Source organism: Leucoraja erinacea, chromosome 23 (assembly GCF_028641065.1).
Source record: "Leucoraja erinacea ecotype New England chromosome 23, Leri_hhj_1, whole genome shotgun sequence".
Taxonomy (NCBI): Eukaryota; Metazoa; Chordata; class Chondrichthyes; order Rajiformes; family Rajidae; genus Leucoraja; species Leucoraja erinaceus.
Genome location: NC_073399.1, coordinates 1,001,364 through 1,019,845, shown reverse-complemented (window position 1 = coordinate 1,019,845; position 18,482 = coordinate 1,001,364). Strand labels below are relative to the sequence as shown.

At 44.4% G+C, this 18,482-nt stretch overlaps 1 protein-coding gene across 3 annotated transcripts in view; it reads right to left on the bottom strand.

Annotated features, from left to right (window-relative positions):
- Positions 1-367: 367 nt before the first annotated feature.
- LOC129708093 (testis-expressed protein 47-like) overlaps positions 368-18,482 on the bottom strand; it is a 28,379-nt gene continuing 10,264 nt past the window's right edge. Inside the window, exons 4-7 of one of the 3 annotated variants that reach the window (XM_055653651.1) lie at positions 10,801-10,868; positions 10,143-10,360; positions 6,636-6,797; positions 368-760 (exon numbers count right to left, since the gene is read on the bottom strand). In XM_055653651.1, coding sequence (XP_055509626.1) covers positions 711-760; positions 6,636-6,797; positions 10,143-10,360; positions 10,801-10,868 — 498 coding nt within the window. In that variant the 3' untranslated portion in view covers positions 368-710. The remainder of the gene's footprint in view (positions 761-6,635; positions 6,798-10,142; positions 10,361-10,800; positions 10,869-18,482) is intronic. The other 2 variants (XM_055653650.1, XM_055653652.1) reach the window with 2 other exon arrangements.

Here is an 18,482-nt window from a genome sequence, read left to right as displayed (position 1 = left end):
ACCTGGCACCTCCTTTAATCCAGACAAAATTACGAGAGTGCATTTGAAATCCCCCCCCCTGAAAATGCGACACCTCTGCCGCTGTGAGGTGGCTGATCATGACCTCATCGGGACTTCCGCCACCGATCAGCGGTTTGGATTTGCCCCTTGCGGCCAGGACTCTGGTACTCTGGCCCGGCCCGTGCCGGCAGATCTATTCCCATAGCTGACTTCAGCGGCCAACCTTGCGGGACGTTACGCGGGCTGTGACCTCTGTTAATCCGGTAAAACGGATAATTCAGCAAGGTTTGGAACCAAGGGTGCTGGAAAATCAGTGGTGGACCTAGACCTCTGTCAAGTCTCTCCTCAGCCTCCGACACTACAGAGTAAACACCTCTGTCCTCTGTGTTTTAATCTATTTTTTATTTTCAATTTTTTATTTCCGCATTTTTAATCTGACAGTGATTTTGTCATTTTGATGAATTTCACTTTATTTCAAGCTTTTTAAATAATTTTGATTCTTTGAATTGTATCGATCATAGCAATAGGAAAGTCTCTGAATCGTGGCGATAAATATGTACCTAGTATTATCTTAATCATTTCCAATTTTTCCCTTAACAATTCTTAGACCGCACTTCCTGTTCTAAGTAAATTCGAGGATGCCATCAGTGAGAAACTTAAAGACGTGTCTTTCTCTGAAGGACGAAACTGCCCATCATTCACAAGCCCCATTATGGTCTTTTCGATGGCAGCATATTTTCCAGTGTTGGCCATACCAGTTCTGAAAAAGAACACATTTACATCAGAAAACAGTGATTTATCACATCGTGCATTATAAAGCGAATGTAAAATATTCCAAATTGTATTTATTGAATGAATTTGAGAGGTAGCGAACCTTTAACACGCAGTTTAACAAAAGCTAAGATGATAATCAGATTGAAAAACGGTGGTGAAGGGACGAATCATGAGAGTGGGCTTCAAATGCATCTTTTTATTTATTTATTTGTGTATTTGCTGACCGTTTGGTTTTAGTTCAGAGATAGAGTGTAGAAACAGGCCCTTTGTCCCACCAAGTCTGTGCCGACCAGCGATTCCTGTACACTAGCGCTATCCTACACACTAGGGACAATCTACAATTCTTATCAAAGTCAAGTAACCTACAAACCAGCATGTCTTTGGAATGTGGAAAGAAACTGGAGCACCTGGAGACGATTCACGCAGTCACGGCGAGAACGTGCAAACTCCGCACCGACTGCATCCGCAGTCAGGATTGAACCGGGGCCTTTGGCGCAGTAAGGCAGCAACTCTACTGCTGCGCCACCGTGCCGCCCTACTTGTACCTTTTACCTTATTTTCTGAGAAAATGCTCCCACTAGTTCTGAGAACTGTAACACGTTGTTAACTGCCTGACCAAGCATTAATGGACCATCACTAGAACCAGATAATCTTGAAGGACAGCAGATACTCACTCCCCTGGCTTGGCTGGATGTGATCCTCATGTTATTATGATGGCGTTCCAAGGATTGGTAGGAGTGGGAGAGGGAGACAAACCAACTCCATGTGGCTCTATGCCATATCCCAGCAGGGAAGAGGTTGCCATCTTAAGGCAACCCATCCTCCAACTGACATAGCTGAATTGAAAGAATGTCGTGAGCAGATGGCACGTCTTGGTCAGCAGAGGAAATTATTACAGTGCAACAAACTGTGTATTTATTGCATTGTAAATCAATACAATCTTCACTTCATTCGCGTTCTGGTCGAGAGCATTTATTATTTAGCAGTGAGGCTCTAAAGATAACATCTTCTCAGATAATTTCAATAGATTAACTTTAACGATTTTAATAATCAAAGCCTGAAGTTGTGTGTACTTTGGCAGGCGAGCTACCCACTAGTTTCCATCTGTTTCGCTGTTGATTTTAACACACTTTGACATGGCGTGTGATTCTGTGAGGTGCTAATCCAGATTTGAAAAGTAAAATTAACCACACTTGTGTTTCAAAAAATAGCATTCATGGTCATTTTCTGCAGGAATAGTTTGTGTTTTCATTGGGAAATTGTCTCAGAGATTAATCCCCAGAGTTCTGAGCTTCCCTAATCCCGATTTCAAAAAGTAAAACTGGCAACACTCGAGTTTTAAAATGCATTTGTGGTAAATTTCAGCAAGAATGGAGGTGTTTGGATCTGAAAATTGTCTCGAAGATTGATCCTCAAAACTACGGGGCATATGAATTAATGGTGAGAATAATTAGAATCAATCAGGCAGTCAGCTGTGGCACACAATAAGACCTCTGCTCTGTAAGAGGAAAAGCCATTTGAAAAGCTAATTCTGAAAGGACATCCGTCGGCTGTGAATAAAAGACCCTCTTTTTAGTCTATAATCACTACCATTCAGCATGCCCGCACATCATTATAGTCAAACATGGGAGTTCTTGATTTTGTAATGCTCTAAATGAGGGGTTTCTGCTTTGTGGCAGCTGCCGGCAAACAAACAACTGTGCATCTTCTATTAAATCTTGAAAAGCAAATGTCTGTTATCCCGGCTTTGTAGCCGCCGCCTATCTGCTCCGTGCTCTTCCCGCTGATCCAGACTGTGGGGTGATTATACAAACACTGCCATCAATACTATGCGAGGGGGGTGGGGGGCCAACGCCAGCTGCTGCCACTGGGGCTCTTGGCCCATTTCTCCTTCCCACATTGGGGATTCTTGCACAACTGCTCATCAAACATTCAGCACCGCCCGTTCCTCATTCTCCCCGCTCCCGTCCGGCAGAAGGTTCAGATGTTTGACCTCACCCAGGGAAAGATTCTTCCCTTCGGTTATTGGGCCTCTGAACAGTTCTTCAATAAGCGAGGGTGCTGTCCGATTCACCTCTACCCCATTGTGGACATTGGACTTTGTCTATGGAACTGGTGCGCTACAATGTTGACAACTATCATCTGCACTCCGTAGCTTTCTCTTTGCTCTTGAGTTTTACTTAATTGTACATGTATGGTATTATCTGACCTAAGATAGACACAAAATGCTGGGGTAACTCAGAGGGACAGGCAGCATCTCTGGAGAGAAGGAATGGGTGATGTTTCAGCTCGAGACCCTTCTTCAGACTGAATTTACAACATGCAAAATTAAAACATCAAGGACACTTTCAAGTCTGGATGTAAAGAGCATGATTTAAGGTTGACATTATAACAATATTCCAAAATAGTTAGAGAGACACAAGTAGTTGCAGATGCTGGAATCTTGACTAAAAATGCCAACGGGATCTCCCTGTTGCTATCCATTTTAACTCCTCTTCCCATTCCCACACTGACCTTTCCGTCCTGGGCCTCCTCTATTGCCAGGGTAAGGCCACATGTAAACTGGATGAACAGCACCTCATATTCCACATGGCTCGCCCCTCTTTCATTTCTCCCACCCTTTCCACTTCTATTCCTCCCTCTGGATTTACATCTCACTCCTCTTCTCTCCTTCTGACACCCATTTATATGCTTTTGTACCTCTAGACTTTGTCCACCCATCTGTCTGTCCCCCCCCCCCCCCCCCCCCCCCCCCCCCCCCCCCATATCCATATCCACCCATCGCTTGCCGGGCTTTGTCCCGCCTCCCACCTCCCTTCCAGCTTTCCCGCCCCTCCTGCAAACTACAATCAGTTTGGACAAGGATCCCAGCTCAAAACATCGCCTTTCCCTTCATCCATTCCCTCCACAGATTCTGCCCACTGAGTTACTCCAGCACTTTGTATTTTACTGAAATAGATAATCTAGTCTAATTTAATCACCATTACAAGTGATGCTGCCTCAAAAAGTTCACACCATCCTGGCCACACTCTCATTTCACTTCTGCCAACATTCCAATATTGGTGGCCAGGGGGGGGGGGGAGGGGGGGGGGGGGGGCTTTCTGGAGCGCTAGTATGGGTGTTGTGGGCTGAAGGGACTGGTCTCCAGGTTGCTAGTATGGACATTGTGGGCCGAATGGATTCTTGGGCTGGCAGCTCACTCACTCACGGCTGGTGAGCTGTTCACCAAATTCAAGTGCAGTTTCATACCATTTCAAGTAGTGTGCATGGCCACTAAAGACAGCGAGTCGTGACCTCTCCCATCTCCATCTTGCAGAGACTGAGCCATGCCCCCTCTGGGTATTATAGTCCCCCCCCCTCCCACCAGAAGGGGCGTGGTCTTCATGGCTTGATTGACAGGGGAGAGAATCTCAACATTTTTAAAACACTAATAACTCTTTTATTTTTAATTGATGGGAAAAATCCTCAGCATCCGATGAGCAGAGGGGGACTCTGAGTAAGATGGCCAAAAATCACAGCAGTACGTGGTAGCTTTTTTTCTAATATCAATATAAAAGCCAAACAGGAAGTAGTCAAGATTAGACTTTTAATTATATAGAAGGCAAGGCAACTTTAATTAGGCAAGGCAACTTTAATTAGGCAAGGCAACTTTAATTAGGCAAGGCAACTTTAATTAGGCAAGGCAACTTTAATTAGGGAACACAACTTTAACATTTCCAAACCAGAAGCAACACCGCTTTAGCATATCCAAACTATATTTTCAAACCACATTAAGGGCACTGACAGGTCAGTAAAACCACTCACAGTTTAGTAGACATGTGTTCAGTGTTATTCACAGAGACTGAGAGAAGTGACCCTCTTTTTCCTCATCATGCAGAGACTGACTGGTTTTATAGGTAGGGTTTTATAGTCCCTCTGGAAAGGGGTGCGGCCTTCAGGAGAGAGAATCTCAACATTTTTAAAACACGAATAACTCTTTTATTTTTCATAGATGGGAAAAATTCTCTTGTCCTGAGCAGCGGAGGGGGGTCTGAGTAAGATGGCCAAAAATCACAGCCGTAAGTGGCAGCGTTTTTTTCTAAAATCAATAAACAGAACAACAGGAAGTGGTCAAGATCAGACTTTTAGTAATATAGATACTAACATTTTTGGTGTTTATTATGGGTTTTACAGAGTAATATGTTTACGTATCTGTTGTGCTGCTGCAAGCAAGATTTTCACTGTTCCGTTTCGGTACATATGACAATGAAACACTCTTGACTCTTCAGGGGTCAAAGTATTACTCAAAGGATCTACCTATTATTAACTTGCAAATCATTTCATGCAAATTAATGGAAAACAGTTGCAACAAAGTAAGCAAATATTCTGGGCCTTGGAGACGAGATACAGGATAGTGGAGAAACTAGTTTTATTTTTGCAGTTCGATAATCAACGCAATCTTCTTTGTTCCCAGGTGTTTGAGTTGCTAAGCCAGTCCGTGATGCAACCAATCAACTTGCTCTCTACTGTACAGCTGTAGACGTGCAAGAGAGTATTTGTTGACATACTGAATCTCCTCAAGTAGAGACGTTGATGGATTGCATCTAATATCTGGGTCCAGGGCTTGAAATATTCACTGTTTCTCCCTGCATATATACTCCTAATCCATGTTTCCATATATTCTGTTTCTGTTGAAACTAATCTTTTGCATGAGTAGGCCAGCCCTTCATGCAACGCCTTCAATATGTCATGGCTGCTCAGTATCCCATCCCTGAACCCCCTGTTCATCTAAATCCCTCTTAAATATCCGCAACTACCTTTTTTGCTCTGTTGAAAAATGTTCCAATATCCGCAGCTTTTTTGCTTATCAATTTTTGTATACTCTGGAATTTAGAAAGATGAGAGGGGATCTTATTGAAATATAAGATTATTAAGTGTTTGGACACACTCGAGGCAGGAAACTTGTTCCCGATGTTGGGGGAGACCAGAACCAGGGGCCACAGTTTAAGAATAAGAGGTAAGCCATTTAGAACGGAGATGAGGAAACACTTTTTTACACAGTGAGTTGTGAGTCTGTGGAATTCTCTGCTTCAGAGGGCGGTGGAGGCCAGTTCTCTGGATATTTTCAAGAAAGCTGGATAGGGCTCTTCAAGATAGCAGAGTCAGGGGAAATGGGGAGAAGGCATCAAATTTGCCCCCTGCGGAGCCGGCAAATCCGTTCCCATAGCCGACGTCCGAGGACATCTTTGCGGGCTGGTATCTCAGCCCTTTCGAGGCAGTGACCACTGATGGTCCAGTCAAATGAACAACACTGCAAGGCTCTGGAACCAAGGGTGCTGGAAAATTGATGGTGGACTTGTACTTTTAAACATAGAACAGTACAGCACAGAAATAGACCATTCGGCCCACAAACTTTGTGCCAAACATGCTGCCAAGTTAAAATGATCTCATCTGCCTGCATATGATTCTCATTCTCTGCATATCGCCGATCTTAAGGCTGTGTAAACACCAACATTGTACCCGCCTCCACCACCACCTTTGGCAATGCGTTCCCTGTCCCCACCTCTCACTGTTTAACTAACTTGTTAGGACAATACTTTGTAAGGTTTTTTCAATCTGGATCACTGATGCTTTGGAAGAAAAACTGAACAAAACTAACTGATAAATGGGTTGATGCAATATAGGTTTGTAGCTGGTTCCTGTAAAAATGATTAAGTCACTTCTCAAAACCAAATCTGAAGTAAATGTTGTGATATAAACCTTTAGCTTCATTATATAAATTCTTGATGTTTTATTATTTTGCCCAGTGACATATCACATTGTCAAGTGCATTGTGACAGGAATTGTCAAGTTATATTACCTCAGCCAATATTATTGCTTACCTGAGTCCATAACTACATTTAACGGAGCTCCATAATTGTGCAGGAATTGGGTGGGTGTTAAAAGTTCACGAGCTTCCAGGAGTCGAGCGATGAGATTTTGCGGGACGATCAGTTCAGGGGCATCATCTAGCACAGAATCAGTTGGACTGTTGTGGGATTCCTACAGAGAGGAATAAAGAATGTAAACAAGAGGAGAAATAGTAAATGATTGGAGGTAATAAATGTTGTTTATCAGCAGCAGTAGAGTTGCTACCTTACAGAGCTTGCAGCGCCAGAGACCCGGGTTCGATCGCGACTACGGGCGCTGTCTGTGCAGAGTTTGCACGTTTTCCCCATGACCGCGTGCGTGGGTTTTCTCCGAGATCTTCGATTTCCTCCCACAGTACAAAAACGTACAGGCCTGCAGGATAATTGGCCTGGTATAAATGTAAATTGTCCCTAGTGTGTAGGAGTGTTAACGGCCTGTCCCACTTGGGCGTTTTTTGCACGGCATTTACGCGACATCATTTACGCATCACGACGTGCGCTTTGTGACGTGCGTGTGATGCGCGCATGATGCGTGGTGACGTAGGGAGTGAGTCGCGGTTGAACGCGGCGCCCCATGGGATGTGCAAAATCTTCGCGCGCCGTCTGCGTGAGGTGCAAATGAAGCCCAAGTGGGACAGCCCCTTTACTGTGCGGGGATCGCTGTTCAGCGCGGACTCAGTGGGCCAAAGGGTCTACTTCCTCATAGTATCTCTAAACTAAACTAAAACCTACAGAATTGTTCATAGTTGGCCGCAATGCTGTTCCAACATAAACCAGCAGCTGAACTTTAAGTTTGAGCCAGTGTTAGGAGAAAACGGACACGTTTGACCTTCGTGGTATTTTTCACTCACAACATCTATTTGACGGCACAGTGGACCAACTGGTAGATCCACTGACTCACAGCGTCGGAGACCTAGGTTCGATCCTGACCTCGGGTACCATCTGTGCGGAGTTTGCACATTCTCCCTGTGACCAGATTTCTTCCAGGTGCTCTGGTTTCCTCCAGCGTCACAAACAGCGACGGGTTTGTAGGTTCATTGGCCTCTGTAAACCAAAGATCCTATAGCCATAAGGTCCTTGCAGTAAACTGCCCCTAGTGTATGTGGAGCAGAAGCAAAAGAACCTTTGTGACGGGTGATTGATGGCTGGCATGGACTCGGTGGGCTGAAGGGCCTGTTTCCATGCTGTACCTCTAAACTAAACTAAACTTATTTGCTTGAGAAAGATAACACTTGTAGTCTACTCAAATACAACAAGGTTGGTGTGTGCTGGAATTTATGGCGATCGTTTCGCCTCCGTTCAGTCCGCTGAAACCTACCTGATCCCCCGGTTGCTAAACACTTTAACTCCTCCTCCCATTCCCACACTGACCTTTCTGTCCTGGGCCTCCTCCATTGTTTCACAAGGCAATTCCAGAACTTGCTGGAAACTATCTGTGAACATTCCAAACCATGCAGTTTATCATCAAACTGGTTTTGGACAATGTAAGTAATGAGGAAATAATGCTACGTCTCACTCACCTTTTGGCTTAGAGATACAGCGCGTTAACAGGCCCTTTGCCCACCTAGTCCGTGCCGACCAGCGATCCCCGCACACTAACACTATCCTACACACACTAGGATTGAACCTGGGTCTCTGGTGATGTAAGGCAGCATTCTCCCCCCTCCCCCAACACAATCAGTCTGGAAAAGTCTGTGACAAGTCACCTATCCATGTTCTCCAGAGATGTTGCCTGACTTGCTGAATGACTCCAGCACTTTGTAAACCAGCATCTGCAGTTCCTTGTTTCTCCTGTCATTCACCCGTTAGAACTGCACGGGTTGCAACTCTGCACAATCTATCAGCCGGAAGCAATACTATTGCTGATGCATATTAGTTTTGAAACAAAGTCATGGTTAACATTGGGTAATCTGATTCAGTGTTATGTACGTGCAACAATATTTTAGTTCACAAAGTAAAATCTCAGTTTCAAGGCAGGTGCAGAATCTTTGCAGCTCATTTGTCAAAATAGATTTTCTGTCTATAAAATTGAGTGAGAATTCCAGAGATTCCCTACCCTACATGAGAAGTTCCTATGTGCCTCAGATTCCAATCACCGCCCCTAATATTGTAACTATTCTTGTATAGACTTGTAACTAAAAAGGCATCCCGGTGGTGCAGAGGTAGAGTTGTTGCCTTACATCGCCGGGGGCCAGGGTTCGATCCTGACTACAGGTGCTGGCTGTATGGAGTTTGTACCTTCTCCCTGTGATTGCGTGGGTTTTCTCCAAGAGCTCCGGTTTCCTACCAATGTCGTACAGCTTTGTAGGTTCACTGACTTTGGTAAAATTGTCAATGGTAAAACTTCTCTGCCACAGAAGGTAGTTGAGGCCAGTTCATTGGCTATATTTAAGAGGGAGTTAGATGTGGCCCTTGTGGCTAAAGGGATCAGGGGGTATGGAAAGAAGGCAGGGATGGGATACTGAGTTGGATGATCAGCCATCATCATATTGAATGGCGGTGCAGGCTCGAAGGGCTGAATGGCCTACTCCTGCACCTATTTTCTATGTTTCTATGCCTATGTTTGTGAATTGGCTGTCGTGTGTAGGATAATGTCAGTGTATATCGTGAATACTAGTCGGCGCAGACTCAGTGAGCTGAAGTTTCCGCTTGGTATCTCTAAAGTCCAAAGTCTAAACCCACTTATTCAAAGTGTTCCCAACGAATCTCAGCATCTGCCCTATTGCCTTAGGGGCCAATATATTTCAATGGAATCACCCCTCATTCTTCTAAATCGGATTTATTTATCTGCTTGTGATAGGGTTTAGACACTAATGATCACAGTAATATGGATGGCAACGCAGTGACTCAGTTGTTGTTCTTCAATGCATTAGTACGATCATATGCATCATATGCACCATACAGAGCACCTTCATTCATTCAGCAGGGATGATCCAATGCTGCCAGTTGCCTGGTGCCACGTGTACTGAGCTACAGTGAAAAGCCTTTTGTTGCGTACTATCCAGTCTGTGGAAAGGCTATACACAATTATAATCGGGCCGTCCACAGATAGATGATGAAGGAAATAATGTACAGTGCAAGGTAAAGTCTGATTAAAGATAGTCTGACGGTCTCCAATGATTTAGATGGTAGCTAAAGGCCATTCTCTAGTTGTTGATAGTTGCCTGATAACAGCTAGGACGAAACTGTCCTTAAATCTGGAGGTTTGCGTTTTCACACTTCTGTACCTCTTGCCTGATGGGACAGGGGAGGAAACTGGAGCTGTGTTACTATGGGAACACAAGGAACTGCAGGTGCTGGAATCTTGAGTAAAATACAAGGTGTTGGAGTAATAGTATAGGACAACAAAGGCACAACTGTTAGAGTAAAGGAAAAATGTGGTTTAGCTTGATGTGGAAGAGGAAAGGAATCAAGAGCTGCTTACGTATTTAATTAGACAATGGAGCCAGTGAAGTGGAATTAAATAAATAAAACAAAGCTTGTTGTCAATGGATACCTTGCATTTTTTCTGCATGTGCATCCCCAGCTTTAGAAGCAGAGTGAGGGTTTCACTGATGATCTTGTCTATTGGTTCCCTTTGCAAATTATCGTCCAGCCGTTTTGCTGAGATGTTTAGGACTTTATATTCCCACTGCTGGAACAGTCTGCTGGGAATATTGTGTGACATCACCAGGATTTTGGAGTCCAAATGCAATGGTCTGAAACAAAGTAGAGCCGGAACGAACTTGCATCGTTACTCAACATCTTTACAGTAGATAATTGCCAAGATTTACAGCAGGAACTGCCAACTGGCACAACTTATATTCCCGCCCGTTGGATTAGTTTCAGGGCAGCACACTTTAACTATTTACAAAGGTACACAAAATTGCCGGGGAAACTCAGCGGGTGCAGCATCATCTATGGAGCGAAGGAAATAGGCAATGTTTCGGGCCGAAACCCTTCTTCAGACTGATGAACTAACTATTTTAACTAAATTAACTATTTACATGTTGAATTTGTAAGCAGTTGCAACAAATTGAAAGTGGCATTGTTATGTTATGGAGAAGCAAGCACAGCACCTCTCTCCTGCCCAACATGATCACAGCACGATCAGACCCAAGAATGAAGAGAGAATAGTGCGCCATTGCTTATGGATTACCTTTCTCCTTGTTGTTTCTGCATGTCGCTTAGATCCTGGATTACTGAATACAGCACATCACTGGAAGACTGTGAGCAAATGGAAAAGGTCAACTAAATGCATTTTGCATCTTTCTAAATATATGTTTATTCGAGTGGGTTATGTGAATGGGTGGCATATTTTTGCGAATTAAACCACTCTAAATGTTCCCTGCATATGTAGTTAAACATCTGATATTCAGCATCCTCCCCAGTTGATGCAATGTAAGCAGCAAGAGGCGCAGGGATTTCTAGCAGCTGAGTAGTGAGGTCGTATTATTACATCCAGTGCAATTTGGGGTTTGAGGGTTAATTGCCGTTGGTAAAATAAATCGTTAATGGTCTCTAGTGTGTAGTGTATGGGGTGATCACTGGCCAGCACAGACTCGATGGGCTGAAGGTCCTATTTCTCCGCTGTATCTCCAAAGTCACAGAATAAACTGATCAACCCTTGAGAATATGATAAATTACTGAGTCAACTGATCCAACACAAACCTCAATGTGTCATTACCAGTTGCACTGCCCTCTGGTACACACTCAGAGGTCAGCACCATTTGCAGATACAAAACGCCACCCTTCTTGTACGGTTGGAATCTTACTACCGCTGCATAGACAGGAGACAGTTGGCAAGTTTTGCTTCGGGGATTTGGGAATGAATCAAGGGCCCTTGTCACGGTTCATCCTGCACATCTTTGTAACAGAAGGCTCTCTGGTTTACGGGCTGTCTGTGGAGACACAGTCACATATTCGGGGACGAACAGCAAGTGCTGCTGAAAGATCATCAACTCGGGGAAAGATGCTCTTTGTTCCGCCCGAACCTGGTTGACTTCCCAGCGGAGTGAGATGTCCGTCGGGGGATGTTGCCAACTGGCCCGCTCCAGATTGCAGGACGCACTGAAGGCTCTGTGGGAGAGGACCACAGTCTAGGTTCCTTCCCGCTGCTGGGGGGGGGGGGGGGGGGGGGGGGGGGGGGGGGGGGGGGCAGAGTGTGGTGGAGATGCCCTTCAAACGATGGAAGGGATATCACCCCAGGGGGCTACTTGAGTGGCAAGGGTGCTTGGTTGGAGAATAGTTATGAACACTACTGAATATGACACTAATTCATGTGTAGACGCTGAGAATATCAGAAGAGATTTTGCACAGTTCAGAGATACAGAGCGGAGACAGGGAGTTTGGCCCACTGAGTCCACATCGACCAGCGATCACCCCACACACTAGCACTATGCTACCCTCTAGGGACAATTTACAATCTTACCAAAGCCAATTAACCTCCAAATCTGTACGTGGTTTGGAGTGTGTGAGGAAACTGAAGATCTTGGAGAAAACCCACGCAGTCACAGGTAGAACATGCAAACTCCGCACAGACAGCACTTGTAGTCAGATTGAACACGGGTCTCTGGCACTGTAAGGCAGCAACTCTACCACTGCACCACCATGCTGTGTTTAGCTTAACTTAAGAAATACAGCATGGAAACAGGTCCTTCAGCCCAACGAGTCCACACCGACCATGTTCACCAATACACTAGTGGTTCTATGTCCTACACACTGGGGGCAATTTGCAGAAGCTAACAATCCTACAAAACTGCATGTCTTAGAACATTCTTGTTTTATATATATTTTTTTGTTCTGAATAAAGTTTCTTTTGGGAAATAAAAGCTGCTGTTCGAGTGGTATCAGTGTGGGTTGAATTATAGCTGGCTATCTTCCACTGAGGTTTGCTACCTGAAACAATGCTGGGCACATAGAGGTGTTAAAATAAGCCATCGTCAGCACTGACTGGTCACTACAAATATGGCAACAAATCTCCTGTGTGCCTTCTTCAAGCTCAATGTAATCGTGGGCTAATGACACGTTGCAGGTCCTGCCCGTCCCTGTCTCCAATTTAATTCCATGTGTCATTAACTGGCCTCACCTTTAGCTGTGGTGGACAGTGCTTGCTTCAAAATATTTCAACTGGAGAAGTTGAGCCTGGATAGATGTGTTGCCAATGTTAGTTCACAGTTCAACATTCACTGTGTAAAAAGTCAATCTAGTCTTAAAATAACCACTGTAAGACATATAAAATACGCATGGATGCATCAGTACGAAATTTAATAATCAACACCCAACTCTGTTGACAAGCTCATTCCATTCAAAGGTAAGTAGATTAAAGCATATTGTGTTTCAACACTGGTGAATATCACACTCAAATTCAATTCCACAGTGATGCAGTTATTACAATATAAGTTAACGTGTTGTTCACGGATTGTTTTGTGATGCTTCACGCTACGGTTTGTCAACCGAGAATTAACTTAATTAAATGGAAAATGTTGAATGGATGTTGATTAAAATCTCCCAGTGCATGAAATGTGTAGGCGGGAACTGCAGATGCTGGTTTAAACCAAAAATAGACACAAAAAGGTGGAGTAACTCAGCGGGACAGCAGTCAACATCCCTGGAGAGAATGGGTGACGTTTCGCCCGTTCCTTGTCTCCAGAGATGCTGCCTGTCCCGCTGAGTTACACCAGCTTCTTCTGTCTATCCCAGTCCGTGAAGATGGCTGCTATCAGTAATGGAGAAATCCTCTCTTCAGCCCACAGCAGACAGCTGTACGAGGGGCCAGGCTGGTAGGTGAGGGAACTGGGGTCTGGCCGGCCCTGCCTTCAAAGTTGGTTGCAGCAGGGGCCCCCAGAGCACAAAGGGACATGGCGCCCATGGAAGACAATGTCTGGAAGTTCGCAGCAACCTGGGGCTTGCTGGAGCTTGAAAATGAGGCCTAAACATGGCACCTTGTGCATGCGGGCTCAGTAGACTATTGCTGTACACTTTGCTAATCGGGATGTGGGATGGGAATACAGGACTGGACTGCAAGTAAGAAAATAATCCCACCTGGCATTTGCACATGTGACAATAAAAACTCCATTGAACAATTTGGAAATTCTTCAGCTGTAGGTACAAGTACATTTTGTTTCGAGAGAACAGCTTTAATCTATATTCGGTTTGAAGAAGGGTTCCGTCCCGAAACGTCACCCATCCTTTTTCTCCAGATATGCTGTCTGATCTGCTGAGTTACTCCAGTACTTTGTGTCTTTATTTGTAAACCAGCATCTGCCATTCCTTGCGACTCCTCTTTAATCTCCATTGGCCTTGAGACCAGGAAATGTTTACTGTTTCCCCATAGCAATCAATCACATTTAACTCCCATTTCCAAGCAGAGGCATTATTGTGAGTAAGCAGGTTTAGATGCCTCACCTGGTTAATAGCATTTTGTGTTGTATCGTTACAAAACTCTCGGCTGAACTATGCGCAGGTTATTTTCTTTTACTGGCTGAAACATTTGACCTTACCATGGAGTAGATTCACCATAAATGAGCCTATCTAATATTAACTGAAATCTACGGGTGATCGATAGTCGGCGTGGACTCGTGTGCCGAAGGGCCTGTTTCTGTGCTGTGTCTCTAAACTAAAATTACGATGGGGACACAAAAAACTGCAGATGCTGGAGTTGTGACAAAGAACCAAACAGGTGGAGGAACTCAACGGGTCAGGCAGCATCCGTGAGGGGTGGACGGACGAGGTTTCAGATTAAAACTGAAGAGGGGGGTCCCAATCCGAAACATCTCCTGTCCATTCCCCCCGTAGATGCTGCCTGACCAGCTGAGCTCCCCCAGCACTTTGTTTAATAAATCCAGGTGCCAGGGGATCCAGATCTCAAGGGAATAGCAGTGAAGTTCACAAAGGAATTCTCCTTTTGCCCAGGGTTGTGGAAGTGTGGACACAGACAGGGGACACGCTGAGTCAACTCCAAAATAGTAACGGGACGCAAATTACCAAAAGGAATACACAACTCACAAAGGAATATCAGGCCGATTACAATGCAGAATGAGCTAAGAGAAACATACACCTCTGTGCAACCTGGCAAAGCCTAATCTATAGTTGGTGTTGAGATTTCTGTCCTGCACACATTTATTTAAGGAACAATCTTTAAAGGGAAATAAAACGAGAGGAAGATACAATACTGGTTTTCTGTTCAATTCCTGTTCAGATCAAAGGGAAGCATAGTTCCAGTTTGCAATGAGCCAATTCTGAAATGATTCCTCCTTTACCACAGAATACAATCTATCACAACTAATGAAAAGATCAGAAATCATAAGTGTTAGGAGCAGGTGGGCCATTTGGCCCATCAAGAGGGAATGGGCAGGTGACGTTTTCGATCAGATTCGCACTTTAGACTTCATGCTACAACTTTGATGACACTTCTTTTAAAAATAAAAGCAAAGTGAAGCAATGTAGGAAGTTCTGAGACTCTGAGATGTCATCGAAACGGAAGCTTGTTTCTTCCTCTTTCTCTTAAACCTCCTTTAATCCATTGGCCATTTATTTGACCACATGATTCTACAGGTTGTACAGAATATAGAGTTGGCGAGGAATCGTCCAACTGTTTGGTTGATGTGACACTGGTGCTTTCTCAAAGGAACTGATTGTTGACTTTAGAAGAGGATCGATGGGACGATGGTGGAGAGAGTCACAAACCTCACATTTCTGGCTGTGCATATCTCTGAAGATCAATGCTGGGGCCAGCACACTGATGCAATCATGAAACAACCCCATTAACATCTCTACCTCCTTAGAAGATTGAGGATTCGGTTTGTTGACTAATACTCTCTAGAATGTCTACAAGCGTACTGTAGAGAATATATTGACTGCTTGCACCATGGCCTGGTTCGGCAATTTGAATGCCCAAGGACAAAGAAAATCGCAAAAAAGTGGTAAAGACTGCCATCATGGCGACTGACCTCACCACCATTGAAGGGATCTAGAGGCGTCACTGTCTCAAATAGGCAGCCAACATCATCAGAGATCCACACCACCCTGGTCACGATCTCATTTCACTCCTGCCATCAGAAAGAAGGTATAGGAGTCTGAAAATTGTAACATCCAGGTTCAGGAGCAGCTTTTTCCCCCAACAACCATCAGGCTATTAAACCCTACAACAGGGCTCCAAACTACATAGAGTCGGGGGCATTGGTTTTGTCATTTATTGCACTATTATTGTTTGTTTTTTTATATACTGAACTTTTTAATTGTCTATTATGGTGTAGACTCAGCATTATGTGTACATATCTGTTGTGCTGCAGCAGGTAAGAATTTCATTGTTCCATTTCAGGACATACGGCACAAATTAAAACCTGGACTCTAGCTTGGATTCTAGTTCAAGACAACACATTGATAAAGTTGCTCTAAATACTACAATGGAGACACGAGACTGCAGATGCTGGAAATCTGAGTGAAAAACAAACTGCAGGAGGAAAGTAATGGGTTAGACAGCTTCTGTGGGGGGGGGGGGGGGGGGGGGGACTGGATTGTGTGAAGAAGGATACTGACCCAAAATGTGGTCTCCCCACAGATGCTGCCTGACCCGCTGAGTACCACAAATTCCCCTACAAAAGCCCAAGTGGCCAGAGTGACTAGAGTGGCCAGAGTGACTATCAGAGTGGCCAGTGACTATCAGTGGCCAGAGTGACTATCAGAGTGGCCAGAGTGACTATCAGAGTGGCCAGAGTGACTATCAGTGGCCAGAGTGACTATCATCCCTGGACCATCAATGGTAAGCAAGGGGTGAATTTTGTGCAAAGATTATTGAAGAATGAGATCACTTCATTTAAAAAAATAACAAATGACTCAATGGGTAAAAAATGAGATTGAGCGAGTTTAGCAAATGTCAGGTGTAATGAGAAGGTTTGAGTTCAACTGGGTGGGGGCAGTCAGTATGGAATGATAACCCTGAAGCTGCCTTGAACAGGAAAGAACTAAGCTCATGAAACAAAGCAAACACTCTTACAAAATAGCCCAAAGACTTCATTTTAATTAGACGGCAGCATGGCTTTCTATTAATAGTACAGGCCTGGAGAATGTAAACTTATCTCAACACTGGAAAATGTGTGGGTAACAGCACAGTGGTGCAGTGGGTAGAGCTACAGTTCCACAGCACCGGAGACTCGGGTTCAATCCTGACCTAGGATGCGGTCTGTGTGGAGTTGGCACGTTCTCCCTGTAACCACATAGGTTTTCTCCGGGTGTTCCACTCTCCTCCCACATCCCGAAGGTCCACGGGTTTGTAAGTTAAATGGCCTCTGTCAATTGGCCCTAGTGTGTAGGAAGTGGGATCACATAGAACTAGTGTGAACGGGTGATCGATAGGTACACAACTATGCTGGAGAAACTCAGCGGGTGCAGCAGCATCTATGGAGAGAAGGAAATAGGCAACGTTTCGGGCCGAACCCTTCTTCAGACCAGCGTGGACTGAAGAGACTGTTTCTATGCTGTATCGAAAACTAAAGTCTAAAGTAAATTGTAGGCAAATCACTGGGAAATGTTCAAGTATTAATTACGGAAAGTAATGCAGTCAGAAACTGAGGTCATTATTGGCGATGGGAACTAACATCCAATGTAAAAGACTGCCATCAATGTAAATGGTGGAATAAGGCTTCTCAGAAGCTGAAGGTGAATACAGGTAATTCCTGAATTACAGAGGAGGTAGGTTTAGAAAGGTGTTCCACAGGAAAATATTTTACGCAAGTCAAATTTCAACGGACCTATATACAGGTTTAGTGTTTAATGTTATACTCTGATAGTAATGGATCCTTAACCTGTCACATCTGATACACTGCATGAATAATCTGAAAACATTTACTGGACTAAGTTAAACGTTTTTTTTTTGGTCTGGTTTACGGAAAATCCACAGAGCTCAGCTAATACTATTGAGACATTTGTACTTAATTTAGTTTAGAGATACAGCATCGAAACAAGTCCTTCGGCCCATCAAGTTCACACTGCCCATCGACCACCACCCATTCTATGGTATCCAACTTTCTCACCCATGTCTAACACACTAGTAGCAATTTACAGAAGCATCTTGGTGCAGCAGTAGAGTTGTTGCCTTACAGCACCAGAAACCCAGGTTCGATCCTGACCACGGGTGCTGTCTGTATGGAGTTTGTATGTCCTCCCTGTGACCACGTGGGTTTCCTCCAGGAGCTCCGGTTTCCTCTCAAATCCTAAAGATATGTGGTTCTGTGGGTTAATGGACCTCTGTAAACTGACTCAAGTATGTTGGTAGTGGATGAGAAAGAGGGATAACAGAGAACTAGTGAGAATGGGTGATCGATGGTGGGCATGGAGTCAGTGGGCCGAAGGGCCTGTTTCCATGCTGTATCCTTGGCTAGGTGGACCCCTTCACCCTTCACACTGAGTTCCCAAACTTCACTGGGGTGCCAGCTGATCGCACAGTCAATAAGGATACATACCCAATGGTATTGCAACTATTTAAAACTAATTTAGTTTTCAAATACTTTATAGAACAAAACAGCCAGCCAAAGCCAAAGCTGTGCCAGTGAATGACACACAAGTGTTGGTGTACGCCTGTTTCTGGAACTAGCTGGGGGGCGGAATGTTTCTGTTCACAAAGGGGTAGTGTTGCAGGTTGCACAAGAGGTGATAGCCAACCCCCAGAGAACCCGGGATAGTTTAGAGTTAGGGTTATTATCGTCACGTACACCAAGTTACAGGGAAACAATCTGGTTTTGGATGCTATTCAAACAGATTAGATATAATACAGGTATACATAAATTAAGTTAAATTTAACTTAGGGTAAGATAGAGTGCAGAATATAGTTCTCAGCATTGT